The sequence below is a fragment of the Branchiostoma belcheri genome, unplaced genomic scaffold, assembly GCF_001625305.1.
Source record: "Branchiostoma belcheri isolate BF01 breed outbred unplaced genomic scaffold, Haploidv18h27 scaffold1, whole genome shotgun sequence".
In the NCBI taxonomy this organism is placed as follows: domain Eukaryota; kingdom Metazoa; phylum Chordata; class Leptocardii; order Amphioxiformes; family Branchiostomatidae; genus Branchiostoma; species Branchiostoma belcheri.
Genome location: NW_017802379.1, coordinates 5,773,457 through 5,799,239, shown reverse-complemented (window position 1 = coordinate 5,799,239; position 25,783 = coordinate 5,773,457). Strand labels below are relative to the sequence as shown.

Sequence of the window (25,783 nt, the reverse complement as noted above, 5' to 3'; positions counted from 1 at the left end):
TGGAAAGAATGACTATGTTGTAAAGTATCAGATCCAACATTTACATCAAGGACCAACGAAAGGACAGTCTGTTGTTGCAGCGCACACATCACAGTAACATGAGCAGGTTGACTTCCTTCTTGTTCATCCTCTCGGCCAGGTTTCTGATCCGACAGATCCGGACGCGGTCGGCGTCCCCCGCCCCGTACACACGGTACAGGTGGTACTTGTCTTCCTCCACGATAGCAAACTCCACCTGTTTGGAATAAAAAAGATTACAGTTCTCAGAGGCAGATGTGCAGTTCTTTTACAAACGAGTGTGACCTCATCAATGTTAGGACACTCTTTAAACATTTTAGTCAAGAGGCCTGGTGGACGTACAGGAGGAAAGAGTATGTTTATTGTATCATTGTATGACATGTCTCTGTGAAGGAATGTATGGCTCCGAGTGCCTGTATGCTAATGAGCAACATGATGTCGCATACTAATAAAGTAAATATTTGCATACTTGGGATGACTTAAATGAAGCCGTTACTGGCCCGGTTGGCATCACTACACCATAAATAAAATGAAGCAAGTTGGTTGCCTTTCCCAAGGGCAAAACATCGAGCATGTCAGGAGATCGAACCCTGGACCTTCTGGTTCTGAGCCAGATGCTCTGACCATGCGACGTCACATACGTACCTGTTTGGAGGAGATGGGGAAATACTCCTTCCCCTGGGACAGGGTGCACTTCACCTCCACGTACAGGATGGTGATTTGTTCAGCTGGTGTGCCATCCTGGTCTGAACAGGCCTCTGGCTTATCTTTGATGATTATCTAGATGCACACAAAATAGGGCTATGTATCAGCATATTGAGTAAGGATGTACACATGTACATGATGTAATGAGTACTTGTGTTGCTCCAAGGAGTTATCAGAACAATTTGTTGTTGATAAGAACTTGCACAGTCTAGATTTCAACTCTCAAAACCACAAATGGTGGGAGATGCCCACTAGTCACCATGAAACTTAGTAAACTATGCGTTCAATATAATGAGCTGTAAGATATTTTTATTTGAGCTTTACAGTTTACAAAATAAAGGACTAGTAAGGTAAGGATCTACCTAAATCAGGTAAGAATTTACCTGAGTGTACAAAAGACAATTTCTTGAAATGTGCATTGATACAGCAACATATAGACTTTGGCAATTATATCAATAGTGAATAATGTATAACTAACATGAAGAAGAGACTACAGATGATGGTACCTTGATGTCATACGGCAGTTCCTGTTCCTCGTACTTGTTAACCCAGAGGATGTCTATCTGTTGTCCTGGGGACTCCTCTTTCTGTTGAGTCAGGAAATTGTACACCAGTGTTTCCCCCCATCTCCCAATGGCTCCAGTATCTACATACAGCCAAATAAAACCATCTCAACATTTCCAGCTCTATTCATTTCTACAGCTAAAAAACATCAAAATTTCATTTCCAATTCTTATCCTACCGGTATATCTACTACTGGCATATCTCTATTTAGACATAGTTTTTTTTCCACAAGCTATTGGTATTTTCACAACCTAGTGGTATTTGCTTCTCTTTGCTATATATTAATATACAATAGTTAGTTGTAACAACTGTAACAGATTACGCCCAATTGTTTGTGCATTTGCTTATTGATGAAATACTGATTATGTAGTTATACCATCAGCATCCATGTCCAGGTCCTGGTCAGGGATGTCCAGTGTTGAGCTGTCTGCCAGCAACTCCAGAGCATCCTCAAATGTAGACCCTAGGTCATAGCAAACAGTCCAAAATGTACTGCTGATCAAAACCATTACTACAAGCAGTCAATTCGATACAATAGAGTTGCAATGGATAATATGTTACATGCTCAATCCTTGTTTCTGGCATGCAGCTAAAAAAGAGAACATTGCTTTAAAAATTGTTATTCTTTATGTTTATAATAATTTTTGCTATCACCATATCCAATGTTCTTACAATATACCACACAAAAATCACAAACAATATCATCGAAACAGAAACTTATACAAGATATTAATTCTCCTCTTACCAGTAGTCCAGACAGGTGGTCCCATCTGCAGTCTGGTCCTCTTGGGTGACAAGGTTTCTTCATCACTGCTCATGCTGTAGTCCTTGTTTCTCTTGACAGGAGGCGCTGCTGTGTCAGTGACGTCCCCTTGAGCTCCATCCATGGGTGCTGAGGGGATGGGCCTCTGTTCTGGCTGTCCTCTCTGCTCTTGACTGACCTGTTTCACAGGGCAAAAATTCATGCACATTTTTTAAAAATCCATATGACTGCATGGCATAGTGTAATATAAAGTCATCACCACACGACCCAGGCCCCCCTTCCTGCAAACTACAAATGTACACATTGTACTTTAAATTGCCCAGAGATACTGATCACAGTGAAAATACTGACAGCTGTCAACACCCTAACACTCTTCTATACACTCATCTACATTTTGTTAGAAATAATATGAATGGCAAATTTCTGTCATAAATGATGGGACCATAGAAACAAATTTAATCTTTAACTTATATAGCTAGGATGATATACACAAAAAACACACTGTCCTTACCTGCTCATGGTGTCCCTGTGGTTTTAGTCCTGCCTCTGCTCTGACCTGCCCTCCCATCCTGGCAGGCTCGTACTTGTTGGGAACTCTCCCATCTCCCTCCTCCAGAGCTCTCTCCACTCTCCCCTCCGGAGGAGCCCCACCGCCGACTCTGTCTCCATCCTGCCGCTCATACGTCCTCCCTGTGGGCTCCCCTACCCTGACCTCCCCCTTGACGTGGTACGACCCATCACTGTAGGAGACAGAACCCTGACCCGGAGGGCCTGATGATGCTTGCCTCTCGGTACGAGGAGCGGGGTCTCTCACAGTCTGTCCATCCCCCTCTCCTGTTCTCTCCTTCTGTCCGTTGGTGTCTCCTTCCTCCTGTAACAGCTGTGCCCCCCTCTGGTGTTCCTCAGGAGGGGCGGGGGTCGGCCACTTCTCCTCAGTGTCATCTTGTTTGGCACCTGAAGAATCACAGCAAGATGTTTAATCTACACTTACAGAAAGCTAAATCCTTCAGAAATCAATGAAGGAGTGAACTGTGTCATTGTCCAAAAACAAGTACAAATGTACATTTCAAAAGATTTGTGATACTTAATCTCAAAATTGAGATACCTCTCATCTTATTTCCTTCCTCAATCACTCAATTTTCTTCTTAACTCGTATATTCATACAAAAAAATACACATTAACTGTAATGTCTTCCCCTTCCCCATCTACAGTGGAAGACTTTGATGTGTCCAGTTTACCTTGTGGTGCTCCTGCCTGTGGTCTGAAGAGACTAGACTTGGGTGGCCAGGAGTACAGACCCTCCCGAGGCTTCTGTGCAGGTTTCTCAGCTTCCTCTGCATCCTTCTGCTCCTCCTCCTCTTCTTCTTCTTCTACAAAAACAATTGCCCAGTTGCCACAGTTACCTCCCTGAACCAGGGCTTTAATTGAAATAGTCTTAGTAACGTTACATGTATGTCTCTCTCCAATTTAAGAAACATATGTACATGCACAAGCATCTCACAATGTATGTGTACAAATAAAAGATGTTAATTGTTGTTATTATAATGTTATATGCTTTGATGAATTCCTAAACAATATGCATCAAGGTCAGATAAGGACATAGAAAAGGAAGGTTATAAGGCCCGTTCAATGACAGAGAAACACACTATTATGCATAACATTATGATTGTACTTTCAATGCACAATGTAGACTTTCTGTGGTACCAATTCATTACCTTCCTCTTCTTCTTCCTCCTCCACTGGAAGCACAGGGGCTGGTACTTCCCACACCTGCACCCCCTCTGGGAGTTCATCTATGTCCTGACTGTTCAGGAAGTACTCGATGGTCAATGGTGATTGGCCAAGAACTACAGGTGACAGCAGATCCAAGAAGTTGGTGACCTCCCTCTGGACTTTGGCGTCTCCACGGCTGAACAGCTTGGCCAGTTCTTTGTGTATTCTGGAGTAAGCTGTAAAGACACATCAAGGTTATTATAATAATATTGTTCTGACAGGTAAAAACATTACCCGTTACTTCATGAAAACTCAAACAGAAGATAAATATGAAATAAAAACATGAGGATGATCAAGAGAATGTGACTAAGACTCTACCTGTGAGATTATCCCTCTGTATGTACAACTCCCTATTATCTTTCAGCCCACAAATCTCCTCCTTGGTTTCCACAATGTCTGCAAAGGGCTGCAGTCTGAACACAACCTAGTTTTGGGGATAGAATGGAACAGATAAGAAAGAAGAACAATTGCTGTTCCCCCTCCTTTTTTAGACCTGCATGTTTATAACAGAATGAATTTTAACACAACCTTGCACAAATTTCCAATGTGGTTGTCATGAGCATGTCAGAAGTTGAATCAGACCAATCAAACTTATCATCATGATTATCATCATGATCTCCCTGTAAAAAAATATGTTTAAATTCATAAAAAAACTTAATATACTAGTACTGTACATGTAGGTTCTTGGAACAATGAAAGAAGCAAAGTCAGCAGATGCAAAGCTTACCTCAAGTCTCTGCACCTGTCCAAACATCATGGCCTGTAAGTTGGTGGTGACACCTGCTTCCAGCAGCTGGTCGTGAAGTTCCAGGTGTTCTTCACGTGACAGTAGGAACCGCTGGATGTATGGAACCACCATGTGTACGTACCTAGGAGAACATTGTAATAGTAAATACATGAACACAATTGTCCATAACACAAGGCTGGATAAACAGCATTCAAATTAGTGGGGTCTTGCGGCATAATGGCAGAGTGCTCGACTCGGAACCAAGAGGTCCCGGGCTCGAGTCCTGACATGCAACTGATCTTGTGCCATTGGGACTTAACATCACTTTCCTCACTTAACTCAAGTGAAAAAGACTATTGTCCATCCTGCATTTGTTTCTACATTGTATGTGCGGGACACAACACCAGCAACAGCTGCCTATGTTCCACATGTATTGTATTGTTACAATTTCAATAAATCAAAACAAAATAATCAAATTACCAGAGACTATTTCTCAGCATATAAAGGCAGGCAAATGTACAATACTTTACAAACTTTTGCAACACTGTATGGAATTAAAACACATACTTCTGTAATGCTGGACACGGTATATACAGTGTCGGGATGTATTCTTGTTGAACACACTGGCTGAGAGGGCAGATACCACAGGCCTTCAGGAACATGTCTCTGTACTCCTTCTGGTAAGGCACCTGTTTCCCTGCAAAAAAGAGAAATGATTTAAAACAGATTCATATAACCTAACAGAACACATTCCCCAACAATCATAATGGATGATAAGAAGTGTGAGTATTAAAAAACAGTCACATTCACATTTGAAAAACATGGTCATACCAAAAAGTAGCAAACCTTTTGACACACACATTTCTTTAACTTCAAGATATATCCTTCATTGAAACCATAATACAAAACCTGGGGAGCATGATACACTCTACAGACCACATTGTTCATCCCATACCTTTCCCTGCCCTCTCTGAGAAGTTGAGGAAATGCACTCTGTCGTCTTTCCCTCGGAACAGCTCCTCCAGCTGACGATCGTCTGCGATCATCGGTTTGTCCTCCAGACAGACCCACTTCTTCTCCTTGGTGGGGAAAACCGGCTTCTTCTCAAGCTCACTGATCAACAGCTTCACATTCGCTTCCACGACATTCTGCTCGCTGATTTGTATGCTCGCTCCGAATGGGGAGGCGCTGATGCACTTCGCGCCTAGCGTGGCGTACACCGTGAACACGTCCTGTACGTCCTTACTGTCCGGTGGTCCGACCGCGTCCACCACGTGTTCCAGGAGGTTCACGTACTCTGAAATTGACGGCGAATCTTCCACTTTCACGGACGCACAGAAGAACGGGGCTAAATCGTTGTACAGTGGCTGCAAGATCTTCCTGCATTCGATCCTTCCACGGGAAAGTGTCTGGTACTTCAGGAACATACCTGAAGTATCCACCCAGCAGGTGTCTGACTTGTGGTAGAACTTACCATGCAGGACTCCGTCAATGTTACAGACAGCTACGTTGGGAACAAAAATGCCTGGAAGGCTGCTGAAAAACTCCTGCAGTTTTGTAGGGTTGCAGTTTTGCTGCAGGTAGTTATACACAAACTTGATGTGAGCCAGGGATGTTGCGAACTCTAACCCTGATACCTTTTCTTGATCAGCATGACTTTTCTCCCCACTGCACCAACCTTTGAGGATGGCCAATAGCCTGTCAGTTGTCAGGGACTGTTGGAGTGGAAGGACTTGGCCAAAGCTGCTTGTCTCAGTCTGGACGGCAGCGTTCAGGTAAGGCACGTGATGCGCCAGCAAGCCGAGGTGTTCATGGGTTCTCTCGTACAGCTCGCTTCCCCGCATGAACACAGGGTTGTGGAAGAGCTGAACTGTGCCATCTCGAGCAACAGTGGGGAGAGTTGAGGCTTTGATCCCAGGAACCCACGGGATGGTCTTGATATGGATGAGGAAGGAGGACTCTGTGTCACACAGTTTGACTCCACTTTGGTCAAACACTTGGGCTGTGGAGTACTTCCTGCAGTCAACATAGAACATACAGCATTCTGGCAATGTGTAATAATGATTCAGAAGTAATCCATAATGCCTTTATCTTACTGTTTTACACATTGTAACATTCACTGTCAACAGTGTAACAGTTGGGATTCAAGTGCTACCAGCTGTCTCACAGGTCCAGACCTTTTGGCCTAGCGGTTGGTGCATTGGGTTCTCTAGCTGGCAGCCCGGGTTTGATTCCCGGGAGCCAGGGGTTTTCATGTTTCTACTCACCCCTATAGTTGTCTCACTGGTTCCCACACTGGGAATCGAACAAGGGAATCGAATCGGTAAACATAACAAGTTACAGACCCGAACATACCTGTAGCTTCCGTCCCATTCCTTGTCAATCATCTCAAACAGAATCTGCATCTGCTGAGTCCTGGCATCAGTGGGCAGGTCAGCCATGACCAGGTTGTAGAACTCTGCACACGTGTAGTCTTCTACCTCATACCCTTGGTCAGACTTAGGCCAGAACGAACTCAATGTGCTCCATGGAGATTTTCCCTGAAAGAACAGAGGATAAAAATTTAGTACCAAAGACTACAAATTGAAAATTCCATTGAATCAAATGAGACTCTTTGGTTTACAAATTCACAAAATCATTATCCCTTGCACAAATGTATACTAGCACCGTGACTCTTGCTTCTCTGAATTTTTTTTGTTTATTAACTTCTTTAATGAACAACAATACATTTGTAGGTTTGTTTAATAATATGTTTTACTAGAAACCTACCGGTAAAAATAGTCTCCTTTCACTGAATGCTTTTGCTCAGTACAAATATTGCCAAATTTCGTATCATCATCATCATACACTGAACCTTAACTTCTTAGTGCTCATAAAACAAACATCTTTCAGAACTTAAATGCCTTTGGCCTACCAGTTGTTCACTGGTCAGCTTGACCCTTTCATTCTTTAAAGCCAGGAAGTCCTGCACTCCCAGCTTGACAAAGAAGTGTCTCCATGTCTGCATGATGTGCTGTGTAGGGGTGGGGGTGCCCAGGTAACAGCTGTCCAGCAGCGTCCAATCATTACCTGGGAGACAACACACGTTTTATCTTACAAGCAGCACATAATAATACAATATGCATGTCATTTCAAAGTGTACACATTGTAGGCCAGGTGAAATCATTGTATGAGGTACATTATGGAGGAACACCAAGGAGCCAATAGCATTTTTAGTATCCTTGATCTGAGTCCAATTGACATCAGTTTCAGATAGCCACATACCTAGCCATATCTAAAAACCACAAAACATACAGTGTAGTTCTGTAATATGAATAACGTGTACATGTTAAGCTGCATCTCTTTCTCACAACATACTGTGTATAAAATTATTAAGTTTGTCAGCTATAGATGAATATAAGGGACTGAAACTGTGAAGCATTTGCCAAGCACAGTGTTCTATTTATTTATTTTCATTTATTTTCTGATACAGGGTTGCCCACTTAGTGGTAACACTGCTTTTCGGTGGGGCCCTGTATACATGTACATGGGTCATCTCATGTACATGTATACAGGTCATCTCGCTTATCATAGGGAAGGCTTTTTCCAAGGACAGATGAATTCACATTGCCCACTCAGTCCTGTTGCAAATTTGAAAATAACTGTGGAAACAAGGTCTCACCAGGCAGTTTCTTCTGTAGGTCTAGCCTGTTGCCATAAGCAGGTGTGAAGTGGACAGGCTGGTAGGAGGGCGTCATCAGGCCCTTGTTGGTCACCACCTGGGCAACCGGTCTCAGCCGGTCAAGGTCGACATGTCCAGGCTGCTGATCCCATTGGCTCTTGATAAACACCAGGTAACCAATCAGAAGCTCCCTGGTTTTGTTCTGAAAAACGTATTAGAGGAAAACCCATCTGTCAGTCTACAATTGTTCTTATATATAGTAGGTAAAAACAAGATTTTAAACACCTAAATCTAAGGATGATAACTCTGGTACTTAGAGGCATGACTATTTCTTGTTCTTTGACTCTTTCATGTAGGATGAATATGTACTTTTGATTAGTAATACAACATGTAATATTTTTTTATTCCTGATTATTCACGTAAAATTGTGCACCAGTATTTGCCCAACTTTCATTTCTTACCATTTCTAAGAGTAAATGTTCAGGTATACTTTTGAAGGAAAATAAACACCTAAGGTGCTTTTTTAGGTGAAGGTTGTGGAAAATTCCAGTGGCTTCCAAGAAAGGTGGTTTCTATCGAAAGGTCATGTAATGCATAATATACATTTTTTAAAATGTCACGATGAAATCATGTAAAAGGTATTTCTCTGAGTGTGAATGTAAACAAACTGTACGAGGAAGTGTGACATTTTGTTGTAAACAGGCTCAATTTTTTATCATACTGAAGATGATATAATGATATATTTCTTAATAGTCTCAGAAATTGTCACAAAACATGTCACTGAATAGAAACTGGGCGTAAACAACCTGCTAAACATCAATATTCAGATTGCCAGGTTCAGACAATTACAGAAACACATGACAGGGTGAAGCTAGACTGATTCGGCGCTGTTTGTCACTTGCTGCGCAGGAACAGCTACTGAGAGCACCTTTTTCACGAGCGCAGCAGCGAACAAAAAAGAAGAGGTCCAAGATTTTCTCACCAGAGAGAAAAAAGAGTTTGTAAACTGTAAAGGTAAGCCTACTCTGAAATCAGCAAAAGGCCATCCTTGTAAGTATACATTAGATTCTCTAGACATGTGCATTAACGTAATACCAGTTAGCTTCTTGAAAAATCCAACAGCAGGATCTACATTGAAAAATTTCTTGTTCCAAAACATGGGTTTCTTTTAGTGCCTTAGTAATGAAAATACAGTTCAAATGTTACAAATTTCCTTATTCTATGAAGTACAATAAATGTTAAAACTTGCTCTTTATATTTTAGGAATAAAAATACTGAAATACCAGGATGGTATGTAACATGTTATGCTACATTTGTAGACAGTCAACTTTTCATATCTTAAATTCCACTGCCTCCAAAGCATTGCCACTGTGTTCTGGTACGTTCCAGAAATCCACTCCTTATTCCTAGGTCACAATTAAAGACCGGGGAATGTGCGGCGCCCAGGCGGGCTGTTTTTTGGTACTATTGGACGGGGCCCGAACGGGGCCTGGTGGGGGATCCCGACGGCTGAGGACCCTTTTTTTTGTCCCATGCGGGCACCAGGTTGATTTTAACTCGAACTGAAAATCACCCCAAGTCCTGGCAAGAAAAATACGCCGGGATGAAGCCATAACCTAATTGTGACTGTGACAGCCGCCCGCCGGCTGGCATCTAGATTGAGAACATGTCACACGGGCCCCATTGAAAATTTGACTCCAGCATTAGGCAATGACTTTTAACACAGTACAAGTACAAGTATAGTACAAGTTTTTATCTTTCAGGACTCAAACTGCTTTTTTTCTGCATATTATGACCCCTGCACTGGCACACGTACACATGTACGATTTGAAAATGGTAATGCACCAGACAATTATTATAATAATTGTATCATTCATTTTTCTCCCCTCGTCTAGATTGGGAACGTGTCGCATGGGCCCCATTGAAAATTTGACTCCAGCATTAGGCAATTATTTTTATTCAATACAGTATTAAATTTTTATCTTTCAGGACTCAAACTCCTTTTTTTTCTGCATATTATAACCCCTACACTGGCACACGTACCATTTGAAAATTATGGTAATGCCCCAGACAATGTTTATCATAATAACTGTATCATTCATTGGCCTCCCCTTCTTGCCTATGATTGTTTTTTTGTGTTGATTGGAAAGCCAACTGCCACTGGAAGATTGAAGTATGAATCATTATCATACATGTTGTACTGGATACCTTTTAGCGACCATTTCAATTTTGTTTTAACGAAAGAGGTGGTAACAGTTAGTACAGCAAACAAAGGCCCTCAAAAAATATTACGCGGAACACAGACTGTTGTACTAGGTTAGGCACAGGTACAAATGTATAGACATCAGAAATACCTGCTCAGCTTTCAATTGTAACAGCCCTACATGACGTGACCTGCATAATTTTTATACATTTAATCTTTTAAACCCTGTCTATCAACCTTCAGACTTATGGATTTACGTGTTATCTCCTTTTAAAATTGGATGAATCACATCAACACATTTGACTGAGCAGGCATTGAAAAATAACCCTGGGTTTAGATTTTTTTCCACAAAATGTATTCATATTTTACACTTCCGTACCTTTGCTTTTACAGAAATTTGGTTTTCCTTTTAGGACTCGGGCACACTGCGATATGTCAGTGTTCACCTGTTTGTTCCTACAAACTTTGTTTGTGGGAAAAATAGTAGAATATTCTCTGATCATCATGATGTTTAATGTTTTTGTGGCAGATGCAGATGCATTCATAATTCATATGCTTCAGATTCATGAATTTTTGCCAGTGCAATGTGTCCTGCGCAGTGGAGTCTCAGGACAGACAAATTAGGCATGCGGTGGTTTCGAGAATTTTCTACAATTTTCCCACAAATGTACAAAAATGTACCTGCCCCACACATGCAAGCTAACATGGAAAAAAGAATGGATGGTTCTATTTTTGCTTCTTCAAATATCTCTCCAAGGCTTAAATCAAGCTATGTGGGGTACCTAAAATAAGGAAATTAACACGATGTGAGGTTCCTCACGCCCCATATACATAAATGCAAGAGTTGCTTTGCTCTATTTCTGCAACTTACATTATTTCAGAGAACTATATTTTAAGGCAAATACAGTGCACAACCGGGATGTATGTTGGGCCCATTCCCACTGCTTGCTCTCCTAAGCATTTCTTGACCAAATCAAAATAAGGATCCGAATATTCAACAGCTTTGAATTCCCTATATATTCATGCAGTCTCCAATCTGCAACTTTGAAAAATAAATTGTTTGAGAGATGCTGAGTGTACAATGTAGAAAACCCTACATGTAGGTATACACAGTTTAGGTAAGCAGCAGTGCATTTTACTGACTGACATTGCATTGGAGATCTGTCTAAATGCATTTTTAGGTGGTGGACCTGGTGGAATTATGTTAGGTAGACATTATCATTTCTCTGTACAGTGGAGTGACGCCCACCAAGTTCTTACTAATAGTCTTAGCCTAAGCTGTCTGTGTGCCAAAAACACACTACAAATTTGGTGTCCAATGCACATTTGCTACGAAGAGCCATAAAAATATCTTATACATTATCATTGCCACTGGCATGAACTGAATTGTCTCATTCCTATTCTCTTTCTCTATCTAGGTGACAACTTACAACATGGCAAGAAAACCACAACACGTGCTGATTCTCCTTCTCCTCCTCCTGAATGAGCTCCACGGCCAGATACCAGAGGCCAGCTGCTGCCGGTTTACAACCTGCACCTGCAACAATCTCAACCTCACCAGCATTCCACAGAACTTTGAGACATCCATTCGTAGATTGATACTGCATAATAATCTGGTCACAAGCTTGAGTCATTCAGATTTCTCAAAGTATGGGCAGTTGGTGACCTTGAATTTGGAAAGTAATCGTATCTCACAGATAACAAATCAGCCATTTGGAAACTTGACCAAATTAGACAGGTTGGAACTTGGCATGAACAAGCTGACCAGCCTGCGAGCTGACATGTTTGTGGGACTTGGTAAACTAGAGTACCTTAACCTGGGTGAAAATAACATCGGTAGTATTGAAGTAGGAACATTCCGTCCAACCCCACTACTACAGAATTTGTACCTTCAGACAAACAATCTCACATTGATTCCACAAGGTGTCTTTGAGGGTCTGAAGCAAATTCAGGTGTTGCATCTTCAGAGGAACCGCATAGCGATTTTCTCCCCTAACACTTTTACTGATCACAAGCAGCTTGAGTCTCTATATCTTAATAACAATAAGATTAGAACCCTCCCACCATCTTCTTTTGTCAACCAGACCCAGCTCCACACACTGGACCTGCAGTCCAACAGAATAACTGACATTCACCCTACTACTTTTTCAAACCTACAGCAGCTACGAAAGTTGTACCTGAATTCAAACCAGATAAACAAGATTCTACCGGGCACTTTCTCAAACCTCTCCCAGCTTGAAAAGCTGTATCTCCACAACAACAACTTGAATAACATTCAGCCGGGCACATTTTCAAAACTGTGCCAGCTGCAATTGTTGAAACTGGAATACAACCAAATTAACCATATTCAGTTTGGCACTTTCTCTGATGTACCAAATCTCAAGTACTTGTACCTTGTCGGAAACCAGATAAAAACTGTCCACCCCAATTCATTCCAGAATCTACCCCAGCTGCAACGTTTGAAGTTGAATGTAAATGAGATCACAACTTTCCATTTGAGTAATACTACATTCTCAAATCTGAGCCACCTTCACCTCGAGTATAACGAGATAGCTGTCCTTTCCCCAGAAGCTTATGACGTGTTGGGATCCATCCCTGAGGTAAATATTAACAACAACCCCTGGCAGTGTGACTGTGGGATGGCTCCCTTCAGGCTGAAAATGACAGGGTCTCATTCATTTGAAGACGACATAGTCTGTACCAAACCCCCAAACTTCCGGGGAAAAAAGCTTAAAGATATCAATCTGTTCTGTGAAGAGCTGACCGTATCAACAGTGTCTGTTGATACCCAGGCCCCATTTAGCCCATCTGCAGTATCAACATCTGGCAATGCTGTATGCAGGGCTCAGCTACCAATAAATCCCATTGGCTCCACATTTACCTCTGAGCATGTTGATACTCGGGCCCCATTTAGCCCATCTGCAGTATATGAGTCAACATTTGGCACTACATCAGGCAATGCACAGTCAACAGCAAGTTCTGTTGGTTCCACATTTACCTCTAAGCATGTTGATACCCAGGCCCCATTTAGCCCATCTGCAGTATATGATTCAACATTTGGCACTACATCAGGCAATGCTCAGTCAACAGCAAGTTCTGTTGGCTCCACATTTACCTCTGAGCCTGTCGATTCCCAGGCCCCATTTAGCCCATCTGCAGTGTCCACATTTGGCACTACAGCCGGCACTACAGCCGGCAACCAGCCAGAACTTGCTGTTGCCCAGTCAACAGCAAGTTCTGATGGCTCAGTGTTTGCCTCAGAGCCTGCTGATACCCAAGTCCCATTCAGCCCATCTGCAGTGTCGACATCTTCTTCTTTTGCCGATGTTGTCCCTACAATGAGTCTTCTTGGCTTTACATTTGACACACAGCCTTTCAAAACTCAAGGGAATGTGACCACAACTGTAACAGTTGCCATGATGGCAAATGAAACTGAACCTCTTGCCGTCCACGGCACTTCAAAGAAGCACGAAAGATATGGTCCTAATTTCTCCCTGAATGTTTTGGTCGGTGCAGTTTGTGGGGCAGTAGCCGGCACCGTCCTGATTGGCTGCATCATTTTTATCATCTGGTACAAGTGCAGAGCCAAGAATGCTCCTCCTGCCTTAGACCCCACAGTTGTGGTACCAAAAGCAGACGCCACAGCGATTGTAATAAGTGACAGCCATGATCAGACAGGGCAGGCCCAAAATAAGCGGGTGAGTAACATGTATGCAAAGTGCCAAAAGCGTTCAGATGCAGGCCCAAAGCAGCCTGTTGTGCATGCATATGAGACCATTCAACCACAAAGCACAAGCAAAGTTGTAGAGGATGACAAGCCTCCCCCTCTTCCCCCGAAAAAGGGCCAGAAATTTCCTGCTGCTAGGAAAGAGAGCAAGTCAGATTCTGACGATGAGATTGATGTGCACCTCTACACATCTCTAAGAAAACCTTCACAACCATGAAACTGGCCAAAAAATAATCATGCTACTCCCTACGACCATCCAGAAGATTAAGTACCATCTCAATAATAAAAGCCAAACAGTATTCAAAAATGATTAAGGAGTGATCACAAAAATGAGATTGAGTGATCGAAAAAAGGATATCGATATCGACAAGGAGATCGATATTCTAAAAACATCAAAAAGATCTGTAAATCCATACAAAATGTTATCAAAGTGTATAATATGTACAGAATTATTTGCACACCAATGCCCATTGTGTACTAATAGTAAGCATGTATATAACTTTACAGTTACAGTAGGAATGATGCTTTAAAAAGTCTGTTATGGTAAAATCTCAATCTATGTAAATAAAACAGGTCCATGTAGCTTATATATATATATATGGACAAGTGCACTTGTTCTTTTTCAAAAAACAAGTGTGCACACATTCTGATCTTTTTTCAGTGTTGTGGGTAACAATGAAGAGCTCAACCATATGGCAGAATTACTTCATAATACTGAGTGTATAGACAGTTTATATACCAGATGTTGTATTCTCTTTAGCACATCCAATTTGTATTGGTACATGTAATTTGTATTGTACATGTAGACTTGGCTCATAAGTTTGTCTGCATTATATTTAGAAAACCTCAATGCCAGTACTCAGTCATGACATCCTGTTAGGAAGAATGTCCTTAAATTCTTTATGATTTGATTAATTATTCATACTGTATAGTACAGTACATGTACTGACTAAGAATATACACTGCTTCATGTATATAATATCATGATTGTAGAGAGATCTTGAGGCCTAACTGCTTTAATTTATGATGATGATAAGAGACATGTATCATATAAAGATGTTACATGTACATTTTACATAAGAAACTTTGATGTAAAATAAAAATTAATTAGAAGGAAAGGTTGAGCATTTAATATGTTGAGACCATTAATGTATGTCTTTTCTTTTGTAGAAAAATTCAAATATTCAAAAAACTTTGATGTAAAATAAAATCAATAAGAAGAAAAGGTTGAAGATTTAATATGTTGAGACTATTAATGTATATCTTTTCTTTTGTAGACAATTGTATATATTTCCAAATAAGAGCAACATCATTATATACTGATAAGGTCTGCTACTGTAACAGCCTACTGAAGTAAGTGACTACAAAATATTTCATTGACCTGTAATATCTAAATGATCTGTTGACTGATGTTTGCAAAATACAAATTGAATACAGAAATGTACTGCATACTGCTATCTAATAGCCAATATGGGAATCATTCATTGTACACTTCCAATATAAGATAATTTTATTACATAGCAAGTACATGTATTACAATGTACATAAGACACATTACAAGTTTGCTTATTGTTAGCTTGAGTAATCAAAATTCATTTTAGATGAATCTACCAAGATCTTGACTTAATGTTAATATGTGTGCTATGAAGATGGCTATGATTTGTACAATGTTAGTGATGAATGAAGTTATATTACTTTGAGAATGTTGTACTGTACAGCAACTTGTAACATTTAGTATCATTAACCTGTAAAGGTCTGCTCAAAGCTTAGCTGTCCTACTAGTTGACAAAAGCCTGACTAAATGCAATTGTACATGACATTGTACCTGATAATGTATAATCATGCAACTGACAACAATTCAATCAAAACTGTGTTTGGTAACCTTTCAAGAGACCTACAGAAATGTTTAACATATCAATTGTTTGATACTTTGATTCTAATACATGTTCATATCTTCAACTAATCTGTATCATCTAATTTTTGTTCTCACTGCTTTTTTGTAGATCAGACCATAAAAGCCCTACGGTTAGCTAAGATTGTGGTTCAATCTTTTGCTCAAGGTCAAACATATCCACATATGATGAATGGGGGGGGGGGGCACAGTAATCATTATTATGAAACACATTAGTTCAGCAACACATAAGGATAGTAAGATCAGAGTAAGAGACAGAAGGGGTGATCCAAAAACACTTCCCAATGACCATCCCCTGTAACTTCTTAGCAGAACAGCATTTTCAGAATAATAATTACAATACTCATCATATGGCCAGGTGCTTTTAGTTATAAATAACTAACAAATATGAAAGCATACATGTACGTATGTCAAATTCCACTGCAGTACCTAGAAAAGCCACCAGGCAGCCCAAAATCTATTCATTTTTATTTTTTGTCACAACCTAATGACATGCCAAATATCAAACCAATCCAGTCAGCCATTCTATTTTTCATGGAGGTAATAAACACAAAGGTATACCCACCTTCCTCTCCTCAGACTCCAGTATAGGCAGGATGTGATGGTTGATGACATCTATGGGAGATATTTTCTTCACACCCAGGGTGTTCAGCATCAGTCTGGCATGGGAGTTCCCCACATCGTCCAGGAGAGACAGCAGGCCGGGGCGCACCGTGTTCAAGTCCCGCGCTAACACTGACGTCACTCCCTTCACCTGGCCTATAGTGTGTAGGTGGGTGAAAGCATGGGCATAAGTAACTCAGGTTTGAATTCCAACAAAAAAACTGGACTCAAGTTTTTTACTGTTCAATTTCTCTACCTTGACAAAGACTGGAGTTGAATTGAACAATCAAAGTCCTGTTCTCTTTGTATTGGACATTACAGACCTTCAAATCTGTTTCAAAACAACTTCTACCAACACTGATGAACTTGCATGATAAATATTTTGTAACAAACACATGCAAAACTACCAAATAGGAGTCATAGTCAGCAGTATCAAAGAAAAAAGTGATCTTTGTCTGACTCAGTGTTCAAAACATACAATGACGATTGTATACTAACATAACATCTAAAACACATACATTGAAACACTTCGTCGGAACACAGGGGTAATGAATAATAATGCTAAAATGAGAATAAAAACAATGGTTATGACAAGATTATGAACAGAATAGAAGATATAAAAGACACATATCAGACCTTCAGACAGTGGGAAGAAGATGGTGGGTCCGTTGGCAGAGGCAAACTTGCCGCTGGAGAGAGGGAGGATGGAGATGTCCTGCAGTTGTCTCACCATCTCATCTGAGCTGTTATACTCCTGCTCCTGAGCACGGTGAACACAGGCCAGCCACTTGGCAACCTTCGTCACCGTAAACAGGTTTTCTGTAAGAAACAAGAACAGATGACAACAATTAGAGCTGGTACCGTATCTGTACCGGAAAAATTGATTAGGTACAGGTCCAAAATACCTAATCCCTAAGTACTGGTACTGTATCTAATTAACCTCACACAAATTATATGCTTATTTGTGACCTAAATGTCTTATAAGAATTTTCCAATACAGTACTAGTACAGCAGAACTATATATAAAACTCATATTGGCAGTATTATGATTTTGCGGTGGTAACACATTTTGGGTCAGACTGATAGAAAAAAGTTCCACATCATGATTACATGATATTTGCAGTTGCTAGTTATGACATTTTTCTTTAGGACAGTTTTGTACTAAATAAAATTCAAGGTCTATACACAAATGATTCAGAAGAACAAACTACATATTCCTGTTGGTAGCTGACCATCTTTTTTTCCCACTGTACAAGAATGAAGATGCAAATGACATGCAAATGAGGGCCCAACCCTTACCTCCAGCCTCAGGCTGCTGCTTGAAGGTAGAGGCCATGGCCTTCCCCACTTCTATCAGATGATTGGTGGACAGTTTCTGGATGCCCAGCACAGTGGAGAGGGCAGGGTATCTCTCCAGCACGGCAGCCATGTCACCATGGATGTAGAACAGGTTTAGATGGTTGCTAAGCAACTGGCTGTCAATTACATCTTTCACAAGAGGATCATGGGAAAGGATGGTCTGTGATGGCAGCTTCCAAGAAATTTGTCCTAGGAGAATGACATTTAGAACAATCTTTAATCTATATGTAATTCCATACAAAGATAGGAAATTTAAGATGACATTTTTGTTCACTTTCAAATTGTCTCTTTCTCTTACCCTTAACAATGCACTAGATGTCCCTAGTGCTGAAAAGCCTTCCAATGAATTACAAAATTAATGCTTATAAGTGTTTGCATGGCCACTTACTGATAAACAAATGGAATGGCTTTATCTCTTTCCCTTACCCTAACATTGCAGTAGATGTCCCTGGTACTGAAATGCCTTCCACTGAATTATAACTGTTAACAAGTGGTTGTATGGCCACTTACTGATAAACAAATGACATAGCTTTGTCTTCTTCCCTTACCCTAACATTGTGGTAGATATCCCTGGTGCTGAAATGCCTTCCACTGACTTCTAAATAATTCTATATGGTTGTATGGTCACTTACTGATACTAGTATTCAACTGACATGGCTTCTCTGCTGTCCTTGCTCTTGCTCTGTACTGTGATTAGAAACAACCTTTAGCAGCCTCAGCTTTAGTTAAAAGCCTGTAGCCTTACCATTCTCTGCCTCTACAGGCATGCAGGCCTGTGCCTTGATATGTTGTACAATCTGCATGGCCACAGGCTTGAAGAAGTCCAGTATCTCATCAGGCATGGGCACAAACTGTAGGAACCTGCACACTGCTTCCACACCGCTCAGTCCCTCCAGGTTCTACAGAACAAAGAAAACAATCATGAAGCTATTAATAGTAATAATAAGGGTAATTCTTCATAAGCAAATTCATACTTTCAGCTTATCATATCATCATCATCTTTATTATATCAACATCACTTTATTATAGAAGATGGTTGGACCTCTGTATTATCTCTACAATCCACCTTAGGTACAACTGTTTGAATACTATATGATGCTAAAAATGTGTTTTGCTATATCTATATTTTTTGTAAAACTATGTCTATCTATATAGTTCTGTGTGAGTATGTGTTTATGGATTTGTTAGGAGCCCAGTCATGAAACCATAGATTACTAGTATTTCATTTTGTCTGACCCTGACATCTTGCCTCATGACTTCAATGAAAAGTGGTCAGCAGTCACACGTTTAGAGAATGCCATGAATAAACAAAAAAATAAATAAATAAACAAAAGTCTAAATTTTGGGTAATATACTAGCAGTACTGTGTTCAGATAAATTGCATTACAGTGTAACCACTTGTTATGGTAGAACAGAATATGTGTACTGAAGGTTAGACACCAAAATAATTTTTTGAGCAGGGAAGAACATTTCATCATGGAATGACAAGGACAGTAGAGACCTTGAATGACTGCAGTGCCTGGGCAAACAGACCGGGGACCTCTCCCCTCAGCCACTGGTTCCATGGACTGTCTCTGTCTACATCTTCACGAGACGAGGGGATGTCAAAGTCACCTACAGGGGCAGGCAGAAAACTAAACCTTCATCACTGACATTAAATATGTGCATGACTGTAGACTTTACACTGTTATACATAGTAACTGACACATACTGTAGTAAATGACACATCAATGACAATACAAATTATAGTACAGAATCATCAACTTAACACCAATTACAGACTACCTAAAAGGTATTTCTGATCTCAATTCAGATCTGGTCGCAATAACATCTAGCATGCTAACATAAGAAAGAAGCATGCATTATACAGGCTTCCAAGGCAAGAAACTAGCAGATAATTCTATCTTTTAGCTTTATAATTCTAAGCATCTCAATATTACATATAAAACAAAAAAGGTAAACACAGATATAATATTTTCTCAAACATAAATTTGCTTTCAACATTGCACAATTACCAAAAAAAAATGTTATGATACTAAAGGATTTATGAAATTCCTAACCTTGTACGATGAACCTGAATCCATAGCTTCTGAGCGGCAGGAAGGCAAAGACAGGCTGTTTGTCAGGCAGGCCAGGCTGCTGGTAAGACTGTTCCCTCACAGACTCCAGCAGGAAGGCCAGGGCTAGCTCTGTACTCTCTACTCCATCCTTACTCACCTGGACATTCAGAGAAATTACAAAATGTTATAAAATCATGACCATTTAAGTCATGAAGGTCAAATCTAAATCATTTGTGACTTCTCACATTGGCTAGATATGTCAACATCCACAAGACAGGATTAGATTTTAAGTCTATAGTAATAATATAGTATGGGTGAAATGTAATAATCCACAATGTCCTACATGTTTTAAATCTGACTTCAACTTCATACCGGTAATACTGTCTTAGGGACAGATGTCAGAAATAATAATACATGTACATAATTATACATGTACGCATAGTTACAAGATGTTCTGATTCTTCTGAAGATCCTTCCTTACTTTCTTAGCATCCAGGAGTTTCTTGACGACCAGCCAGCGCTCCAGACCTCCGGAGTGATGAATCTCAATGACATTGTCTTTCACATCATGCCGTTCCATACAGTGGCACCTCCCCTCCATCTATGAGGAGACAAGGACATCAGTTTACAAATGTATCTAAACTAAAAATTGTTCTTCTTTCTCAATGCTTGAGATACAATGTAATACTATGTAAAGTTTGCATTTTATTTAAGTCAAAGTTCTTCCTGCACCAGATGGACATTTCTGTTCTAGTAGCCCTTGGATGACTACAGCAGGGGGATAGTTCACTCGTGGTGCTGTATTCAACTTCCATACTCTTTGCCAAATGCTGAGTAGTGCTAAGAAAAGAAAGCAGCATGTACCATTTTGAAAGTCTTTGGTATGACTTGGATGGGATCTCACAATCTCCCAAGAATACTCTGCTCACTTGGCAACTGGCACTTGGCAATTTGAGGCCATATTGTAAAAAAAGTCTTACTTTCATCCAAAAGGATTTACAAATGTACATGGATCCTGAAAGTTCATGCCTGCAATATTATGTGGATTAAAGCTAAAGTAGAGGCTGGCATAGTTGGCTTATGTAATATTTTCATCTGTTCTTTACCTTATCAATGATGGTGATGTTCCTGAGCTTGTGGAGGAAGAGCAGTAGGGAGGGCTGGATGTCATGGAAACGGTTGCCAAGGGAACGGGACAGCTGCAGGTCAGGCTTCAGGGGGAGGGTGATTCTAGTCTCCCAACTGCAATAAGCAAAGACAACAAAATAATGGTACTGTAACTATGGACAGACTGAATTGTTAGTCTTTTTTAAGAATATATTATGTATATATGAAACTGATACACTGTTAGAACAACATCTTGCTAATTTGTGTGCTCAAGCTCAATCATCAATTCTATTTGTGATATCTTGATGGACACAATGTTTTATGTACAAATTATAAAGTGTTTCTTTCCTTGCTATAATGTAATATGTATCTTTTTAAGTAAGATACATACATCAAGCAACAATATGAATAGGGAAGGTCATAAGCCCAATCAGTCATAATGAGGATTTACTTCTATTTTACATCCTTGACAGTTTTCCCTTCTGCATCAAAATTCATCAGTTTATACCAAGTAGGTTTACTGTAACATGTTTATACATTTGTACAAATGTACATACTGTGGTGTGTCTGTAACTTTCTCTGTGCCTTCGATGTCGTCAGCAGTCAGCTGGAAGCCATGTTCCTGTAGCCAGTGGGGAAGGATGTAACCCATGGGATCACTGCTGGCATCGAAACAGATGTGGTACCCACGGGAGTGGACCTCAGGCTTGTCCGACACTCGGAACACTGACTTGAAGCCAATGCCTTTATGGCCTATATGTGTAGGAAAGAATTCAAATGGGCAAGAATTACAGTAGGAACAGTGCATAAATGCATCCAATTTCTGTAGTTAGAAGAAGGTAAACATACATTGGCCTTCATAGACATTGCTTACTTTCATGTTAGTTGTTTATTTATGATTACTTGCCCTTCTGAAGGCATACACAACATCTTTTTTGTACAACAGTTTATACTGTGATAAAAGTACTGTATGGTAGTATCATGCACTTCTGTGAATAGTTACATGTAGGTATTAAATAGGTGCCATTGCAATACAATTGCAACAGTGACATTGTATCAAAATGCAAAGAAGTAACAGTAATATTGCATTGGTGTAAGATAAGCCTTTGTTTATCCTTCATGTAAGTAAGCACTCCTAACTCACCAATATAGCCAAACTTGTGTTTGCCCTTGGTGCTGTTGCCCACGTCACACAGGGCCCGTATGTTGGCCTCCTGAAACCCTGCCTCATTGTTCAGTACAGTCACTCTGTCCTTCTCCACTACAAACACCAGGGTGGCAGACACATCTGAGGAAAAACAGGTCTTTACTAGTTCTGCATATTATTATTAGTTGTTTGTGATCCCTTGCATAACCCTGACAGAAACAAATTTTGCTATCATCCTATCTCCAATATCTACTGTCACAGTCATGTGTTACATACATTGTAGCCCTGACTTTTTGCCTCACAGCAAACCCAGGAAGAAGACGTCTCTAAGAATTGCAAGTTTGTATAATTTGTTACAAAACATTGTCCCAGAACAATATTATAGTATGATAGGAGTAAATTTTTCACCAGTGCAGTGACTGATAAAGCAAAACAAATTTATCTTTGTGATGACTGGTGGACATCCTCAAATTAAAGAGCGTGAAAAGAAAAATATTAGGTAAGAATATATCTGCCCATTTTCATGACAACTATGGTACCCAGTCATTTGCTGATTTGTAAGAACATCATCAAAAATCTCCCTCCCCACCTGCTTCATACTCATTGTCATCAGCATTCTGGACCAGCTCCAGGACAAAGTGTGTGTCCTTGGTGTACAGCTCCTTAGACAGACGCTCCAGGCCACGCCCAATCCGCTTCTTGTGTCTCTCCACCAGGTCTTCACCCTTCTTCTCCAGCTTCAGTCCCACCCCAAACTCATTCCTACGGATGTCTTCAATCACTTTCCAACAGGCCTGTTTGTTTGTACACATACAGAAGAAACTGTGTTCCTTACATACTCCCTGTATGAATAGCTTTTGATCTAAGAAGATCTGACAATGACCAAGAAGCAACGTATTTCTACATGTACTTCAAATGCATATCTAATTTTAAGTCTGATTGTGCTTTCCTTTTACTGTCTTGAAATCAATGGTTTCATGAAATGATGATTTGTCCCCTTATTCCTCTGATATACATGAATCTTGTAAAATTATCAACACTGGTAAGTAACAATAATTATAAATATAATTATATATCATACAAGGAATGATTCAGAAGTTAGGAATCCTTCTGTCTTGTCACAAGCACCTTTGTCTCTGGATCCACATCTGGTACATCTTGGCTTGTTGAAGCTTCACTGTCCTCTTCTGAACCTGTCTCAGACTCAGATGACTCCTCAGATTCTCGTTCCTCCTCCTCCTGCTCTTCTTTTCCCTCCATTCCATCTTCAACTTTAGTACCACTCTCCTGCATCTTTGTTTCCTCTGTGTTAGTGGTAGGTTTTTGTGCTGATGCAAACAACACAAAATTTTATCATTTCACCTTTTGATTGTAGTGCATTGTAGTACATATGTACTGCCATGAATGTATTTGATTTTCTATACCTTTATCATCCATATCAAGCTTAACTTGGAGCAATAATGATCCAGTTATCTATCAAAATTCAGTTTTACTGTTTTCCTGTTCAATTTCTTAATATTAAAAAGATGTTGACAAAAATGGCACCTTTAACAATGTCTTTCTCCTTGTCCTCTTCATCTTCTTCTGAGTCACTTTCTTCCTCACTGGAACTCTCCTCTTCCTCTTCTCCATCCTTCTCCTCTTCATTCTTCTCCTCCATCTCTTTCTCCTTCTCATCTTCCCCCTCTTCATCCTCTGTCTCCTCCTGCTCCATGCTTGTCACTGATGACTCATCAAAATCATCTTCAGCTGACTGAACAAACAGATTTGCTGATTGAGAGCATGTCTTGTAACTTGGGCACAGAGGATGAATCCTATATAGTAATCATCATCATTTTGAGCAGTTCACTCAGACTAAGTCCACTCTTTTTTCTCAAAGACGTTCTGTCTTCCATAAATGATCATCAATACTTATTTGAAGAGTTTATTTTAAAATATTATATTATAAAATAATAAATTATCACACAATTACTCTCAAGGATTTCACCTTACCTTGACCTTGACAGGTTTGACCTCCCTCCTCCGCACATCCTGCTGCCATTCCCCGACCCCTAGCAGCAGTCCCAGGAAGTGCAGCTTACTGCGCTGCTCATCTGTTCCACAGGCTCCCAGCAACAAGGACTTTGACGTGGTCATGCCAACAACTCTGCCCAGTGGCTCTAGAAACACCTACAAGTAAAACAAGTAAGTTTTTAGTGTTCTGAGACAAATTTCACAGAAAGGTTAATTTCTTGTTGTAATTTATGGATTAAGCAGGATACAGTCAAATGACGTACAACATTTTTATAAGTAAGAGGTCAAAAGGTTTGACTGAAATCTTGAGGTCACTGACCTGATTGGCCAGGGTTTGGCAAAGGACTGTGGGAACTCTGACCAGACAACCCAGCACAAACTCCACAGCCTTGTTGCCAGCCGTCCCATGATCTGAAGTTGGTGCACCTGAAGGTATGAAGAAAATGCATCATTTGGGAAGAGAAAACAAAACAAAAAAACATTTGGAAGGTCTAACAAGGGAAAATGTTATGACGATAACTGTTTACAAATAAATCTATGAACTACACGACACAAAATTTACATCCTTCCTCTTCATATGAAAATTACATTATATGTATATTGTTTAGTCTCATACACACTATCACAAATACTACTGTCTGATGATTCACCTTGGACTCCAGGAACAATAATGGAGACAACAAACAACAAACATTGCACAGTGTACCTGGTGCTCCATGTGTCCCATCTACCACCAGGCAGCTCAGAGCTGCCTCCATGTGATTGGCCAACAGAGCAAGAGGAGCATGACTGACACCACTGCTGGTCATCACTATGGAAACCAGGTGCCCTGCAGCACTGATGACATCACCATTCCCAGCATGCTCTGCAAAGGTTTCTGGGCTAGCCTGTGTCGTAGTACGCAAAAGCACCCCTGGTGCTACTTCAAGGGCGCCCAGGTCATTCAACACTCGAAGATCTGGACCTGGATGCAAAAAAAAATATATCTTTCAAATTTTGACATTCACAACATACATGTATCAGCCTGATTAAATCATGCTCATAGCAGCCTGCCCCAACATCCAACCAGCCAGGTACAACCCCAGACAGCAGTGTTTGTGTTACACAGACTACAAGCAAATTATATGACTTTTTTTACTGTAGAAATTAGTGAGCACATTGCACCAAAGATTTTCTTTTAAAAATTTACTAATTCAGCTGTTCATTTCTCTTTCATAACTATTACACATCAACATTTGTTTGTTTCACATCTATTTGAAAAATACTTTAAATGAGTGATACTAATAATACAATCTTTGGGTTAAGTAAAAGGGAATTGTCTCTACAATGTATTACATAGAATTATAGCTCAGAGCTTTCATTCGTAGCTTTGGGGCAATGACAGTGCTGACACTGTACTCTGAGCTCTGTACTATATGTCAACTACCAACACATGATGGAA

General features: G+C 40.2%; 1 protein-coding gene across 4 annotated transcripts; it reads right to left on the bottom strand.

The window, feature by feature from the left end:
- Positions 1 to 22: 22 nt before the first annotated feature.
- On the bottom strand, positions 23 to 25,297 carry LOC109463779. 4 transcript variants are annotated; one of them, XM_019760641.1, is made up of 31 exons: positions 25,049 to 25,297; positions 24,662 to 24,768; positions 24,322 to 24,498; positions 23,875 to 24,082; positions 23,458 to 23,657; positions 22,919 to 23,123; positions 22,327 to 22,470; positions 21,740 to 21,935; positions 21,182 to 21,317; positions 20,557 to 20,676; positions 20,076 to 20,232; positions 19,517 to 19,629; positions 18,761 to 18,914; positions 17,956 to 18,204; positions 17,293 to 17,475; positions 16,619 to 16,812; positions 8,212 to 8,413; positions 7,465 to 7,619; positions 6,906 to 7,090; positions 5,506 to 6,566; positions 5,118 to 5,247; positions 4,551 to 4,692; positions 4,142 to 4,247; positions 3,766 to 3,999; positions 3,289 to 3,420; positions 2,562 to 3,004; positions 2,033 to 2,228; positions 1,664 to 1,750; positions 1,230 to 1,369; positions 664 to 798; positions 23 to 235 (listed from the first exon to the last, which is right to left on the bottom strand). In XM_019760641.1, the coding sequence occupies exons 1-31, from the start codon at positions 25,149 to 25,151 to the stop codon at positions 89 to 91; spliced, it is 6,141 nt and encodes a 2,046-aa protein (XP_019616200.1). In that variant the 5' UTR covers positions 25,152 to 25,297; the 3' UTR covers positions 23 to 88. The 4 variants fall into 4 exon arrangements, with proteins under 4 accessions (XP_019616200.1, XP_019616209.1, XP_019616225.1 ...); XM_019760650.1 differs by having other exon boundaries at positions 3,289 to 3,417; XM_019760666.1 differs by having other exon boundaries at positions 3,289 to 3,414.
- Between the last annotated feature and the right edge of the window lie 486 nt (positions 25,298 to 25,783).